A 14109-nucleotide genomic window follows, 5' to 3' on the forward strand; every position below is an offset into this window, starting at 1 on the left:
TTAAGGATCAGACTGAAAATAAACTAGGAAACTCCTGTGCTACAGAGCCCCTTTAACCTGTGATGTTTACAGCTTGTTGGTGTAACAAATATGGATATTTTCTGATTAAAGAAACATGCCACATCTGCAAGCAGTGCTAAATAAGTCTCTCTCTGAGCCCAGTCCACTCTTTTCATATCAGTACTTCCCAGTACTTGCATAATTGCAGTTTTAACCTTCAGCGCAGGCGGCAGTGAAAGCAAATGGCTGAAACACTTCTGGGAAGGCACTGCTGGGTCTGCACATCACGTCTGAAGTACAACGGAGAGCCCACCAATCTCTGCAGTTCCTACAGGACTCCCCTTGGCCACCCTGTCCCAGAGTGCCTGGGGAGCTTGAAAAACACGGGATTTAACAGTGAGACATTTACATATTCCAGTCACTTTCTGTCTTATTTATGTGTGTACACAATATCCTGATAAACTAGAAGGGAGGCTGCAGCCATTCCATCTGCATTCCCTTTTGTGCTAAGAAAGATAAATTGAGGCTGATTCAGAGGACGGATTTAAAGAATGCAGTATGTTATCAAGACAAGTGCAATCTTCCCAGGGAGCCATTGTAGTAAGTTGTCTTGAGATTATGGCTTTATTTTGTTGCCAAAATAAATGGACAGCACACAAAACTCAACTCATATATGAGACACTTCTTCCAGCCCACTATACCTTCCTATTTTCCTTAGCCAAAACTGACTTGTTCTATTATTTACTGATAGGATCATTTAATGGCACATAGAAAATTAAAAATAATAAAAAGCTAATTAAAAACTTCCCTGCTTTCCTTTTAGTCTTCAGTAATCCATGGAAATGCAAGACATTTATATCCAAAGCACACTACAGGTTAAGGGTTTTTCTGTCTGTAAGAATCCATGGATAATTTCAATGGATTTTTAATACAGACAAAACCAAAGGGATATTATGGAATAGTAGAAGTATTTAATAAAAAAAAATCAGAATCAGCCAATCATCTTTTTAAGACTGGGTGATATAATTCAATAGCAGGGATAAAAATCCTAATAAATTCTGCAGGAAGAGTTCAGAAGACTAAGACAAAAGTTATCACTTCCCTTTAAATTAACAGTAGGACTTCTCCATAAGAGAGGTTTTGAAATACAAATGACCAGAGGAATAAAATACAAATGCTTGAGCTTCCTACACGTCTCTAGACTATTTTAAAAGATAAATTCAAAGCCACGATCAACTTTTGCTATTATCCATTTACAAATCACAACTTTCATAGATCCTGAATCCATTCTTGGAGTGCACTACTAAGAATTCTGGGACTCTGGTTCCTGAATTTAGTAATGAAGGCAGATTACCTTAATCTAAGGAGATGCCGTGAAATCCTTCAAGTAGATGCAGATAGAGGCTACACATTTGCCTGCTTTGTTTGGGAGGGGAAGCCCACTGGAGCTCTGCCATGATAATAAAACGCTCCCTGCACACCAGTTCACACGTGGGGCTAAATCTAAAGTGACATTTCCCAATGAAAGGAGCAGTATTCACTCGTGTGCTCAGCATTTTGATGTCCGCCAAAATCTGGCAAACATGATTATAGAGAACCAGCAGGCATGCCACAGCTCTATTTAGTCCTCATGGTTCAACGCAATGCCATGAAAAAAAGAGGAAAAAACAAAAACAAACAAAAAACCACCAAAAAAACCCCAAAAACCAAAAACCAAAACCAGGCAGCCTTGGGATGGCATCCTGGGAGTATGATTTCATGCATATGGATGGACTTGACACACGTTTTGCAATTCCTCATATAAGGACAGAATATCCGAACCAAAGGGAGCTTTATGCACCCTTGTGGGGTCAGTTCAGCATCCTGCCCTCCAAACTATGAGACAGTGCAGAAACTCTGGGCTTCGGGAGGTAGCGATGTTTATTTGTGCTACTCTGCATGGCATTTTAATTAGTAACTGTGTGGATTTAAAACCTTTGAATGGACACACAGGGGCAGTTGTGCAGCCCAGCTTTTGTGTTTCCTCTCTCTCAAAAAAATCCTGTTTGAGGACACCAGCAGGGGGTTAATGGAAGCTTTGATAAAGTTCTGCGAAGCCTTTTATTGTTGCTCAACTACAGACTGGACTCTGCTGTCTCTCTGGCTGCTTTCCAATTAATTTAGTCAGCTGCAAAAACAACTAGAAAATTTAGAAGCCCGTCTAAACATTCAGTAGCCACAAACATTCCTGGAGAAAATCTCCTTTCACATGAGAATATTTCCTTGCCAATTGTTTAGGAAGCACTCAGACTGCACTGCAAGCTTCACGAATGTAAAATGTCAGTGCCCTGCCAGCAAAAGGAAACGCGCAGTTAAATAGTCCAGAGCAAATAAAAGCTGCAGGACTATCTTCATCTCTGTCAGTTTGGTAACTATTCATCTGTACCAAGATCTCTGAGACCAGAATTTGATCTGATTTGATGCCTCCTAAAAGTAAATTTATATAATTTAAATATGGTCAATGCTACCCAGTCCTGAAATTAAATGCCTTTTTCCCCAGGAGGATATGTAACTAACCTCCATTTTCCATAGCAAACCATGAGATCTTTTTTAAAAATGTGAGCAAACTTTCATTTAAATGCTGCAATTACTTCTTGGCTCTATCTGATATGCAACTTGTCTAAGCTGTTCACTGAACCCTGAAGCTGGTTATTTACTAAGGATCTTTAGAAAGCGCTCTTTTTTTTCTCCTTCCGACCAAGACTTGTATCCCCCACCTTGAATACAAATTCATGGAAATGGGTGGTGCAGGCAGCTTTGCCAACAAGCAGGCAGTTGTTATTTTAATTATTATGCCTTTGTGGAAAGCTGTAGCTACCTTAAAATAATAATTTAATCCCTCCCAACAATAGTTTTCCCAGTTTTGTTTTTAAGACGGGAGCACGTATGCTTATAACTACACATTTATTACAGACCATCAGTTAAAGCCTATGCAGGAACACAGAATTGTTAATAAGAAACTCCCACTTGCATCTGCCAGCTTGGAGAAGCTCCTTACTCAGACACATTATCTTACACACGTAATTAAATGAGCAGAAGAAACCTGAAGCAGTCAATGTACGCCATCTCTGAGGCTCTGAGAAATCTCATGATCAACACTGAAATTTGCCCATTCGAAAGTATTCCTAACTCTTTGCTTCCACGTAATTCCCAAATTTCTTGTTTATCTTCTTTCTGGATCTCCCACTGCATTTATATTTGAAAGCTCTGTGGTTTCTCAAAATACATTATTTGGTTTGCTTCAAAAGTCCTCATGGTAACTCCCTTTGATGTAAATCCTCAGACAGCAAAAAGTCAAAGCACAACTCCCTTAGAGAAACAAAGCAAGGGAAGAATGAGGCAGGTCGTTGTCCTGCACAACCTGGCAGGTCACCTCACCGATTACAGCAGGTGAAACCCTACAGCAGCTGACAACTTGTCCCAACCCATCTGCTTGAAAATGTGTGTATGGGGGGGGATTGCTGCTGATGTCTAGTAGATAAATGCAAAGCCTTAGAAACCACACTGGTTTAGATTCAAAATGAGAAAGTTGCATAAAATTAGCCTGGAATTCTGCAAGATGCCGCATCAAATCAGAGTGTCACGCTCACGGATCACCCCTTTTTCAAGTCCCTGCCTACTAGTTTGGAATCTTTTTCCCTACTGAATTCATGCCTGACACAGCTCCATTTGAGGAACAAGGAGACTGCTGATCCATCATCCTTAGTACAAACACCTTTAAAGCAAATTAAAAACACCCCTTTTCAACTCCCCTTTTCCATTACCCTGACATTTTGCAGAAAGAAGAATGCTGCAGCTAGAAATATCACAGGCACATCCCATGCTCTGGACATCTGGCATGTATCCAGATGTTTGCCAAGAGATTATTTTAAATCATGCTTGTAGGGAACTGGGTGGCCAGGGTGCTGTGACTGTTTATACACACCCAGCTACGTGCACAAGTTTTCCTCCCGGATTTCTGTGCCTGTAAAAGGACTCCTGGAACAAGGCTATTTGTATCCTTTGGCTGCAGGGAACAAGTAACTGGAAAGGGTGGGACCATGCTGGTAGCAAGTGCTTTGTATTGGGGTGGGGACAGGACTGAATTGACTCCTGGATGTCTGGGAAGTCTCCAGCCAGTACAGCCAGGTACTGCTATGCCCAGCATCTGGAGTACCACACGCACCTCTGGCCAAAAACACAAACTCACCCACATTCACAGCTTCCAGGTTAGGCCATTCAAAACCTTCCAACTGGTCCAAAACGCTCGCCTAGTAACAGCCTGTCCCAGTACCTTAATCCTGCCCTCTACAACGCCCTAAACCTCACCAGCACTACCCTGTCCTCACACCACCCAAGGGAGCCAGGCAGGGAACAGGACTGGAAGAGCCACCAGCCATGCAAGGGCAGCCGACCTCCACGAGCCTCCCGATACCCTCAGCAGGCACTAGGGAACGGTGATATCTGAACAGAAAACAACTTATTTTGCCAACTTCCACTATTTTAGAGGGTCTGCAAAACTCTGACACAACTGTATGATGAATCCTGTCTTCAAGCTCACAGAGCTCCTTCCCCAGCTATTTGGAGATGACATCTTCCTTGGGGTTATACAGCCCTTCAAAATTATGTTTCAACACAACAATGAAACAGCTCATCACCAGGATTACATTAAAAAAAAAAAAAAGAAATTTTTTGCAAGAGCTAAGCATGAAACTATAGCACTCTGAACAACTACAGACCATGCTATTTTTTTAAAGCAAAATTAACATCTTTTACCACCTCCCTATCGATAAGGTTCTCAATATGCACATAAATATCACCACATACAAAAACAAAAAAAATATGTTATGTTCCCTCTCAGGGAACAGCAATGATTTACTGTTATTTATACTGAAACCAGGACTAGACTCAAAAAACATGATGGAGTTTAGAGAATCAGATAGATCGATCAATCTTCAGAGTATCTGTTGATTTTATTTTCCAGTAGTATTTATGGGTATTCATGCAGTCACCTAAAGAAAGCTCTGCGACTGAAATCTACTTAACAATGTCCTTTGATGTTTCACTACGGAGCAATTCTTTATAGATAAGTTATAAATATCCAGGAAAGTAGCACGTTAAAAAGAATACACTGAAAACCTTAGGTTTCCTGGCCTTTGCATGTTTTCCTTTTGATCTGCCTGAGCACCTATTACTTTGTCGATATGAGGAGTGCACACTGACCAAGGGCAATGTACGTCCATGAATTTTTACTGACTGCAAATTTAGCTCTGCATAGGCTAAATCGCACTGGCACAATGTAAGACCTTATACGCATTTTCTGTGCTGTTCTGTACAACATGTGAGGAATGCTGATCAGCATTTGAAAGGAACCATGGGCTTTCAAAGACGACCCACCGAAATGCAAAATGGGAATATATATTCCCCTAACAAGAAGTCCAGTAGAACTGGTGACTCATCTGGAAGCAAATAACTCCTCCTCCCCCCCATCTCTAACTGAAGGCACAACCATCCTCAAAGGATCAGGATCTTTCCGATTTTTTTCTCCCTTTAGAAATGGAATTAAGAGCATAAACAACAAACAAACCTGAAGGCTAAATAAACTTGAGTAACAGCTGACATTTTCCTTCCCTGCACTGAATGTCAATATTTTGGGTTCATCAGTGTGGTCACCACAACTTCAACCTGTCCCAGAAGAATACTCGATTCACACAGGTCTTCCCAGTGGTGCTCAAGTCCTGGTGGCACCATGACCCATTTTAATTCCTGCCTTGAAATGGATACTGAACAACCGCAGGGCTCTGAGTGACGGTGAGGGACCGGGGGAGAATACAGAAGCAGGGGGGGGAAGGACAGCAGCACAGCCAGACACACTGCTCTGCCTCTGAGATGAAGCAGCTTTGAGACAGGCTAACAGACAGCCGGACAGGCAAGGTGTGGGGCATCACAGAGACAAAGGAGTCAGAGAGAGGAGTGAGAACAGAAAAAGGGGAAAAATGGGGCAGAGAGCCTGAGAGATTCATACAAAAGACCAGTTCTTGATCCTGAGCACAGGAAGCTTGAAAACATCCAGTCTGATGCGGAAGAAAGAGTAAGTTTGTTTATTTATACTGTATTTTAATCCTAGTTGGCATATCCTGCCTCCATGTAGCTGTGCTGGTCCACTTAAGGAAGCACTGAGCCCAAGGTAACCTAACACAGTAACAAATCACCAGGTAGTCTATTTATTCAGAAATACCAACCGTTTTAACTCCAACAAGCAAAGAAGCAAGAAAGACACCCATCCCTCATAAAATGCAAACAAAAAGAAAGGAGGAAAGCGAGCAGCATAAAGAGGTTGCATTTTAAATCTCATTTAGAGCTTGTGTAGGCTTCCCCCCAACCACTGCCCCCTGCTTTATCCATGCAAAACCTTGTGCTTGCAGTGCTGCCCCTCGGACATGCACACAGATGAACTTAGCAGTGAACCTGGCTGTCAGGTTGGAGACCTAAACAGCTCGGCTGTAATCTTTACTAAAAATATAAACTGTTTAGCATCTCTTCAAAAAAACAAAAGCTTCCTGCTCGCTGTGAGCAAGGTCTCTTTATTGAGAGATTTACTTTTAATTTTGAACAGCTTCGCAGCATTATCCTTAGCAGAAAAAAAAAGAGCCTGGGGATTTTTGAGCTATTCAGTCAACCGCTTGGTAGGGTTTCTCATCAAAATTAGCCTCTCCTAGCAGCATCGCATGAGAATTGCTGGTTTGCATCTCTTCCACAAGTCATTTCACATTTTTAAAAGATGAACGAAGTGCTGATTTCATTTGATCAAAAACAGAAAGCCAGAAAAATCATCACTGCTCGTGGAGACCCTTAATATCAGCATTTCCAGGTACTCATTGTGCTAAGGGCACTGGCTCCAAATTTCAACAGCTCAGTGTTCCATCCTTTTTTAATTTCTTTTTAATCTTATATGGAAAAAGAGTGGTGGTTCCCATCTCAAAAAATCCCCCCAAAATACTACACCAAACATGTAGAATAGCTAGATGAATTCACCATTTGAAATTCTTAAAATGTCACAACATTGAAGTATTTCACTCAGAGATTCAAAGCCTGAAATTTAGCTTCTCTCTCTAAGAAAAAAAAAAAAAAGGCACTATGAAGCCCAGGACCTTTTCAAAGGATACAGGAAAATACTTTCAGATGCTTTTTGATCCTACTTTGAATGGCAAAAGCTTATTTTCATTTAAACATTTTTCTACAGTATTGGAAACCGGAGAGTTTCTAAACAAAAAGGGAAAATAAACGGCCTAACTTCATTATCTCCAGGAGTAAAATGGCAAAAGCAAACAAAAAACCACCTGTGCCTTTCAACTGCATTTTTGTCATTGCAACACGTTTCTTCAATTTTGTACTGAATATACCAGTAACTGATTTCTCATTGCTTTCTGTCCATCTCCAAATACATACATACTGCAGGACCTGGTACCAATGCACGCAAACATACAAATATTCAGATTTCTGATTCTGACATCAAAAACTGCATTCTAGAATTTCTGTATTTTTTTTTTTCAGATTATACGGTTGCATATTTGGGATGTCATTTTGAGACTGCTGTTAAGAGGAAGGATTTCCTGGTCCCTTTCACACTTATCTTCCCTACTGAATTTAACTCAAAGATGCACCCTTTGCAAACAGTTCCAGCAAATTCCTAGAATACAACCCAAAAGCACTGTTCATGTCTATAGACATCTTTAATTCTATCAAAGCCACATTAACAACTTTTTTTTTTTTTCCTATCAAATGTTGGAAAGCACAAGCATAAACAGCAAAAACAATGAAGGCGTTTACAGATTTTCAGTGTTGGTAGTTTCATTTTTATTAGCAAAACAAGGAAAGAGTGTTACTAAAGGAGGAGCTTGGCTCTAATCTTAATTTAGAAATTGCTGCAAAGAAACCAAGGTAGCTTCACGTTAGTGCAAGATCAAAACCAAGCCTGTGGCAGTCCTCTGTCATGAGATTATTTCTTTATAATGAAATACAGTGAAAGAAAATGAATGGCTCAAGAATTTTAATGTACCCCAGACACACCTTTACAATGATTAAACAGATCAGTACTTGTAAAACCCAAGGGTCCAACTTTACAAACCTTTACTCAAGCTAGCAGTTTCACTGAAATCAATGGATTATTTGCATATGTAAGGACTATTTATCTCAGGTAAGATCTGTAGGTTCAGGCCACCCATTTCTATTTAGATCTTCTATGCAGCAGAATACACAAAGCTGTACGAAGAAGGGGAGAATGCCAACACTGGCACCTTGGAATTAATTTTCATTTGTACCAGCACAGTTATCTCCGGCCCTCTGAAGCATTTGATAGACTGGGCATGTTTCATAATTGGAAATGTTGGCAAAAATACAAATTTCCTGATGTGAAAGAACTGCTACTCATGGATAATAAACAAAATCAATTCTTATTTGCATATTCAATCAGATTTCAGTTTGCATATTAAAGCATAAGATGGTAGAATTTTCACACGGTAGATGGATCCCACTCACTTATTCATGCATATATGCATCCACTAATCCTTACACATGCCAAAATCAGTCAGAAATACTCTCTTTGCTAAGCACTCATAGCACAAAACCACTGTCCCTGCTGCTGTTCTCAACCTTTTCTTTTCGTATAGCGTATGACAGCATTCTCCTGCAGCTTTCTCTAAAGACTCTGTAATAGCCTGTTCTCTATTAGTCTTCTTTCACTAGGCAAAGTGATAGTTTGAATTTTTCACTCATAATTTAAAAGAGGTGCTGTCAACTTTATGTGTGAAGAACAAAAAACACCGGACCAGATTTTCAAAGGAGCTTCAGTGTGAACTTGACAATTTTGCTTGTGACTGCCACTGCAGAACTGAATGTATCTCTCACTGTCAATATTGAAGCGTTCTGGACTACAGCTGAAATTTGTAGTTTTAGACTCTGCATACCTCTTTTTCACATGCATCTACTAGGAAACAGAATTCAAAATATTTATATAGTCCAGTACTATCAAAATATAAAATATTAATATTGTCCCATACACCGTAAGTCTAACAATAAATGATAACCCTGTAAGCTACGCTCTAAGGTGCTGAATACCTGCAACATCTGTGGGACTTGAAGGCAATCAGCCCTGTAAGTGATTAGGTAACAGGTTTGACGGTCTTGTAGCCAGTCTGACAGTCCGGGTATCTAATTTGCAGACAGCAGTGTCCTATTCAAATGTATATAATTTTGTGCATTAAATTAAAAATTCAGCTGGGACCCTATGCTTGAAACACTAGCTAGCTGCAAACAAGAAATGTTTGTATGTAATTAAAAAATCATACGAATGATCATCAAAACTAAACGGCAGCCTGCTGCAGCAGACTTTACTAGGTCAAGCACAGGGATTGAAAAAAGTAGAACTGCCTAGGGTATCTGAAATAACCAGGTATAAACAGAAATGGTATTTCACTCTCCCAGATGAGTGAAACGCAAAACTCAGCCAGCATGAAGATGAAAGCTCATATAGGATTTCTAAAGTAACGCTAGCTCTAATCGATTGAAACGTTGTTAGCAGCAGGTTAAGGAGGTATTTATTTAACAATGGGACAGAATCTAATTGACTTTGCAGGGAGAGGAGAGAGAGCAGGCAGGCAAGGGAGCACTACCTCATTCTTCTTTCAGAATCTTATATAGCCCTTTTTGGAAGGAGGCAGAAGCACAATTCTGTGCTGCCCGAGTGCATATTTTGCCCTCTGCAAACACCAAGGCCATATTCGTATCCATGTGCAGGGTCTCCCCTACAAAGGGTCGAGCTGCTGGCGGCCCTGGCTCTGTCCTCTCGCATCACCCAGGGCGGCTGTGCTGTTCTGCTTCTGCAGAATGCCTCCCAGCGTCCTCACAGCATGCTGCAACAGAGCTCTGCTCCCAGCTACAGGAGTCAAACCTTTCTCTGTTTTTCTGGCTCTAAAGAATTTAAACTATTCATATAAATAACCAGAAAATAAGTGTTTGACCCAGTTACGCATCTTAGGGCTTCCTGCATTCATTTGCTAATGCTAAACATAATGGAAATCACAGCTTTCCTAAAAAACAGGTAGAAGAGAAAGAAAATTTTTGTTTAGGTTCCTACCCGCTTGGTTAGTTGTCACAGTGACTGACACAGCTTGGTCCTGGCTGGGATTTTGCTTGGACACTCCATTCACCGCCCAGACTTCAAAGGTGTAGTTAGTGTGTGCCAGAAGGTCAGTAATGGAGACTTTGGTGGTTTTCAAGCCGTTCTGCTGGGGGCTGAAGTGTACACCACTGCCACAGGACCGGCAGCGGCTGAGGTCGCCGGCACCGCACCTCTTGCATACCACGTTGTAGGAGATGTCTTCCCGACCACCTTTGTTCTGGGGGGGGCTCCACTCCAAGTTCACCGATGTCTCGTTGACATTGGAAATCAGGTTCAGGGGAGCAGACGGAGGGCCTAGAAAAAACAAAGTCCACATGTTTTTAGTAACTGGAAAAACCTTACATAGTATCTTCAGGCTTAGGGTCCTGGGTGATACTGAGAGCATGCAGCTCCCAGTTAAGTCAAGGACAGCAGAGATCACACAGGATTTTACTTTTGCATGTTCTTAATGAAGGTGAAAAATTAAGTGGTAAGTCAAACTCTGATCTCTTCATCTTATGAATTAACAGTATTTTCCAGCTCTAAATGAGCCTGAAAGCCCAGTACTGCAATTAAACAAGAATGGTTTTTTTTCCACTTTCACTTGTTTATACTTGTTATGAAAAACTTCAAATTTACATATTTTACATTAATTTTTCCATGATCTCCTGAGCAGAGCATCAAATGCACTAACTCACGCTTCACTTGAGATTTTCAAGGTCCCCCATTACCTACAGGCAGACTCTCATTGAAATTGTTGATCTCCCAATATTTTCTTCTTAAGAATAGACGTGCAATATTTTTCAGACAAGTTGATGTCAGACTGCATTCAGTGAGCGTTGAAGCCCATCAAGCAGGGAGCTGGACATGACACTTTGGGATGCAGAAAGGAGATTTGAGCAGAAAGCCGGACACAGAACTAAGGCTTTGAAGGACAGAGAATAACGGTTACAGTAGGGTAGTGCTGGAGAATGTGAAAGAATTGGGAAGGGAAATACAGTGAGCAGCTGAAAGAAGAGCTGATACAAGAAAACTGGTCAGGAACAAGAGACCCTACAGAAAGCTTGGAAATAAGGCTGCATCAGAGACACAAGGTCAGCTCTTGCACCCCAGGCACAGCAGACCTTAAGACTCATAAACAGGCTGCCAAACAATTCCCAGCTGGTTCCAGCATGGGGACTACAGAATTTGGGGATGGAGCCAAAGGCAGGCTGGGGAGGACTTCCCTGGGCAGGAGGGGCAGAGCTGGGTGCAGAGAAGGGGTGGCAGGAGCAGAGCAGAGCCCGCAGGAGGCAGCTCCTCCTGGCATCTTCAGCAACCCGCCGGGACTGTAATGGTCGGTTCTGCCCGACTGGGCAAAACTGCCTCCAGCAGTGCCCTGCCTCACTCTGTAACCAACGCACAGGCAGAAGTCTTCTTTATATGCCTAAATCCCCACAGGCCCAAAACCAATAAGCACACTGAAAATGCAGAAGAACCAATCCTGTGACTCTCAATCTAATTTCAATGTAGTTGAGGTGAGACACACTTTCTGTACCCTTAAATTTAACAAGGATGATTCAGAGCACCTCCATGAAACAGACGGGTATTTTATACATCACAAAAAGCTTTGCTGATCATCAAAAGGCAGCCTATTCTGGGGCAGAGCATGAGGGTGCTCTGACCATGCACGCACGCACACAATACTTTGGGACAGGATATAAGGTAAATACTATATTGAACAGAAACGAAACAGAGTGGGAAGGAAGCTTGCAAAATGTAATGATCCATACTCGAACACAGTAAGAATAGCAGTCCTTAGCAATTACTCAGAGTTAGAGCTTTAAATGCAAGTATTATTATTTTAAAAATACTGGAAAAAACATTTATAGAAAGTCAAATTCAATTTTTATTCAAGATAGAAGAGCTCGTGAAAGCTTCTTAAATTTTATCAAAATACATTTGATGGTTGGAATTAAAAAAAAAGCTCAACCGGATCTCCTGGCAGAAAAGGAAGGGGAAGTTCTGGCAAGTTTCATTCCAGGTTTTCCATTCATGTTATTTGTCAAATGTTATGAAACTGGAAAAAAAAGCAAGCACCAATAGTTTCATTAAGTGTATAAATAAATCAATCATAGTCTCTCACACGCCAAAGGTACAAAACCAGCCATCACGGTAAGATGGGAACCGAATACGTTAGTGTGAAATTCTGCTGAAATTACAATGTGACTCAAGTCTAGCAGTGAAGAGGTTAAGCCGTTAAGAGGAGAGTATGGTGAAGATTAATTCTGGCTGCCTTGACTCATCAGGTGCATCTAAAAGCCTGAGACCTGAGCACACTGTGGAGGACAAGGTTTTGCAGGCTGCATCACATCCTTGGGTATGTGCTGAAAGCTGCCAGGGTGTAACACATGTTCAACAGGAGACAGGACCTTTTATTTTAGGAGAGGCAGGTATGTTAAGAAGAGAGTCGTAAATTACATAGAGGTCCAATGTATCTACTTAACTTCAGTACCTAAAATGAAAGGCCTCTGCTACAAGAGTAGCTGAGCAAGGATTGTTTCTCTGTGCTCACTTCAGAAATACAAAATTAATATATTCATTTTGAAAAGAGGGAAATCCTCCCTTCCTGCCAAACCTTTGAAACAGTCTCCGAGTTAATCGGGGCTGACAGGCAGAATTACTGCAAGGAGAAGCGAGAGCCCAGACCAGCCCCTGCGATGGGGAACCCTCCTGCCTGCTGCACCACTGGGCTGACATTCACTACTTTTATTTATACAGTGGCAGCATTTAGGACTCCTAAGGACAAAGCCCTTTTACTCAAAGATCAGTTACTGAACACAGTAAGAGACATTTCCTACTCCAAAAATGCTTAGAAACTAGCAGAGAAAGAAAAGGGAACTGCTTTAAATCTCCATTAATCACATGGAAACTGAGGTAGAGAGCGATGTGGTGAGATGACAAGGGCACACAAGCTGTGCCTTGCACATCTGGACATCGGTCCCAAGTCTCAGCCCAGCGCCTCTGGCCCACAGCCAGCTCTCTTTCCCCAAAAAACTGGGTTTGCCAGCTCCTCTCGCCAGGAGAAAGCTGTCTCTGCTTAGCATGCAAATACAGAGCCTCCTTTTTCAAAAATACACTCTGAGTGCAGTGAGGTGGAAGACACTCCTGAAATCATGAACCTGAGTGGCAACACAGGAACTGCCCCAAGCAGGAACTGGTCTAAAACCCATCTACCCCAAAACTCCCCACACTGCCTCATGTCAGAGCTCTCTCTTCAGGGCGGGCAGGTGCACAAGGTGACAACATTTATCCCTCTGTACTGTCAAGGAGGGAAGAGGACAAACAAAAGGAGGAAACCAGCAGCCTCAGTAGACTGCTAGCCTAAGTCCACGCTGTGCAGCAAAGGTCTGACCTTGCCAGAGTGGGAGCTGTCGACATCTGTCCTCCCAGAGGCCATTCAGTACCTGGCAGCAGCAAGCCCTGAACAGAAACTACTTCTGTGGGAAACAGCAAGAGCTTTACCGCAAGAAAAAGCAAAAGGCATTTTCTTACAGAGCATTCACGTGCTGCAATCACAGAAGCAAGAGCAGCAGCTTGGAGCATAGCCAAGAGAGCTGAGATAAGGTGATGCCAGTGCAAACACCTCCCTGCCTTGAGCAACACATGGCTCTGCCAAGGCTGCCCTCATTTCGGGGGCATATTTATGAAGCAAAGTACTCCACATGAGGAAGGTACTGCCACAGTTATGATCTGAAAGAGGCGGCTTTTAGCTCAGATACAGCAGCCAGTTTGGGGTTAAACTCAGACTTGCTCTGATGTCTATTAAGATATTTTCCAAGGCTCTAGGTCCAGTTTCACGTGGGAAAATGTGCCAGAATGAATCAAGCTTCTCAGAAGCAAAAAGTCAGTAATTAGTATGTGGGACAGGGCATTGCAGTGTCTAAACAGAG

The 14109-nt window shown here is 41.9% G+C and overlaps 1 protein-coding gene across 1 annotated transcript in view; it reads right to left on the bottom strand.

The window, feature by feature from the left end:
* The window catches only part of EPHA4 (EPH receptor A4), a 109864-nt gene that overhangs the window by 38801 nt on the left and 56954 nt on the right, over positions 1–14109 (bottom strand). The window contains exon 5 of the mRNA XM_064457359.1: positions 10154–10492. Coding sequence (XP_064313429.1) covers positions 10154–10492 — 339 coding nt within the window. The remainder of the gene's footprint in view (positions 1–10153; positions 10493–14109) is intronic.

The sequence above is a fragment of the Phalacrocorax carbo genome, chromosome 7 (genome assembly GCF_963921805.1).
Source record: "Phalacrocorax carbo chromosome 7, bPhaCar2.1, whole genome shotgun sequence".
NCBI classification, from domain to species: domain Eukaryota; kingdom Metazoa; phylum Chordata; class Aves; order Suliformes; family Phalacrocoracidae; genus Phalacrocorax; species Phalacrocorax carbo.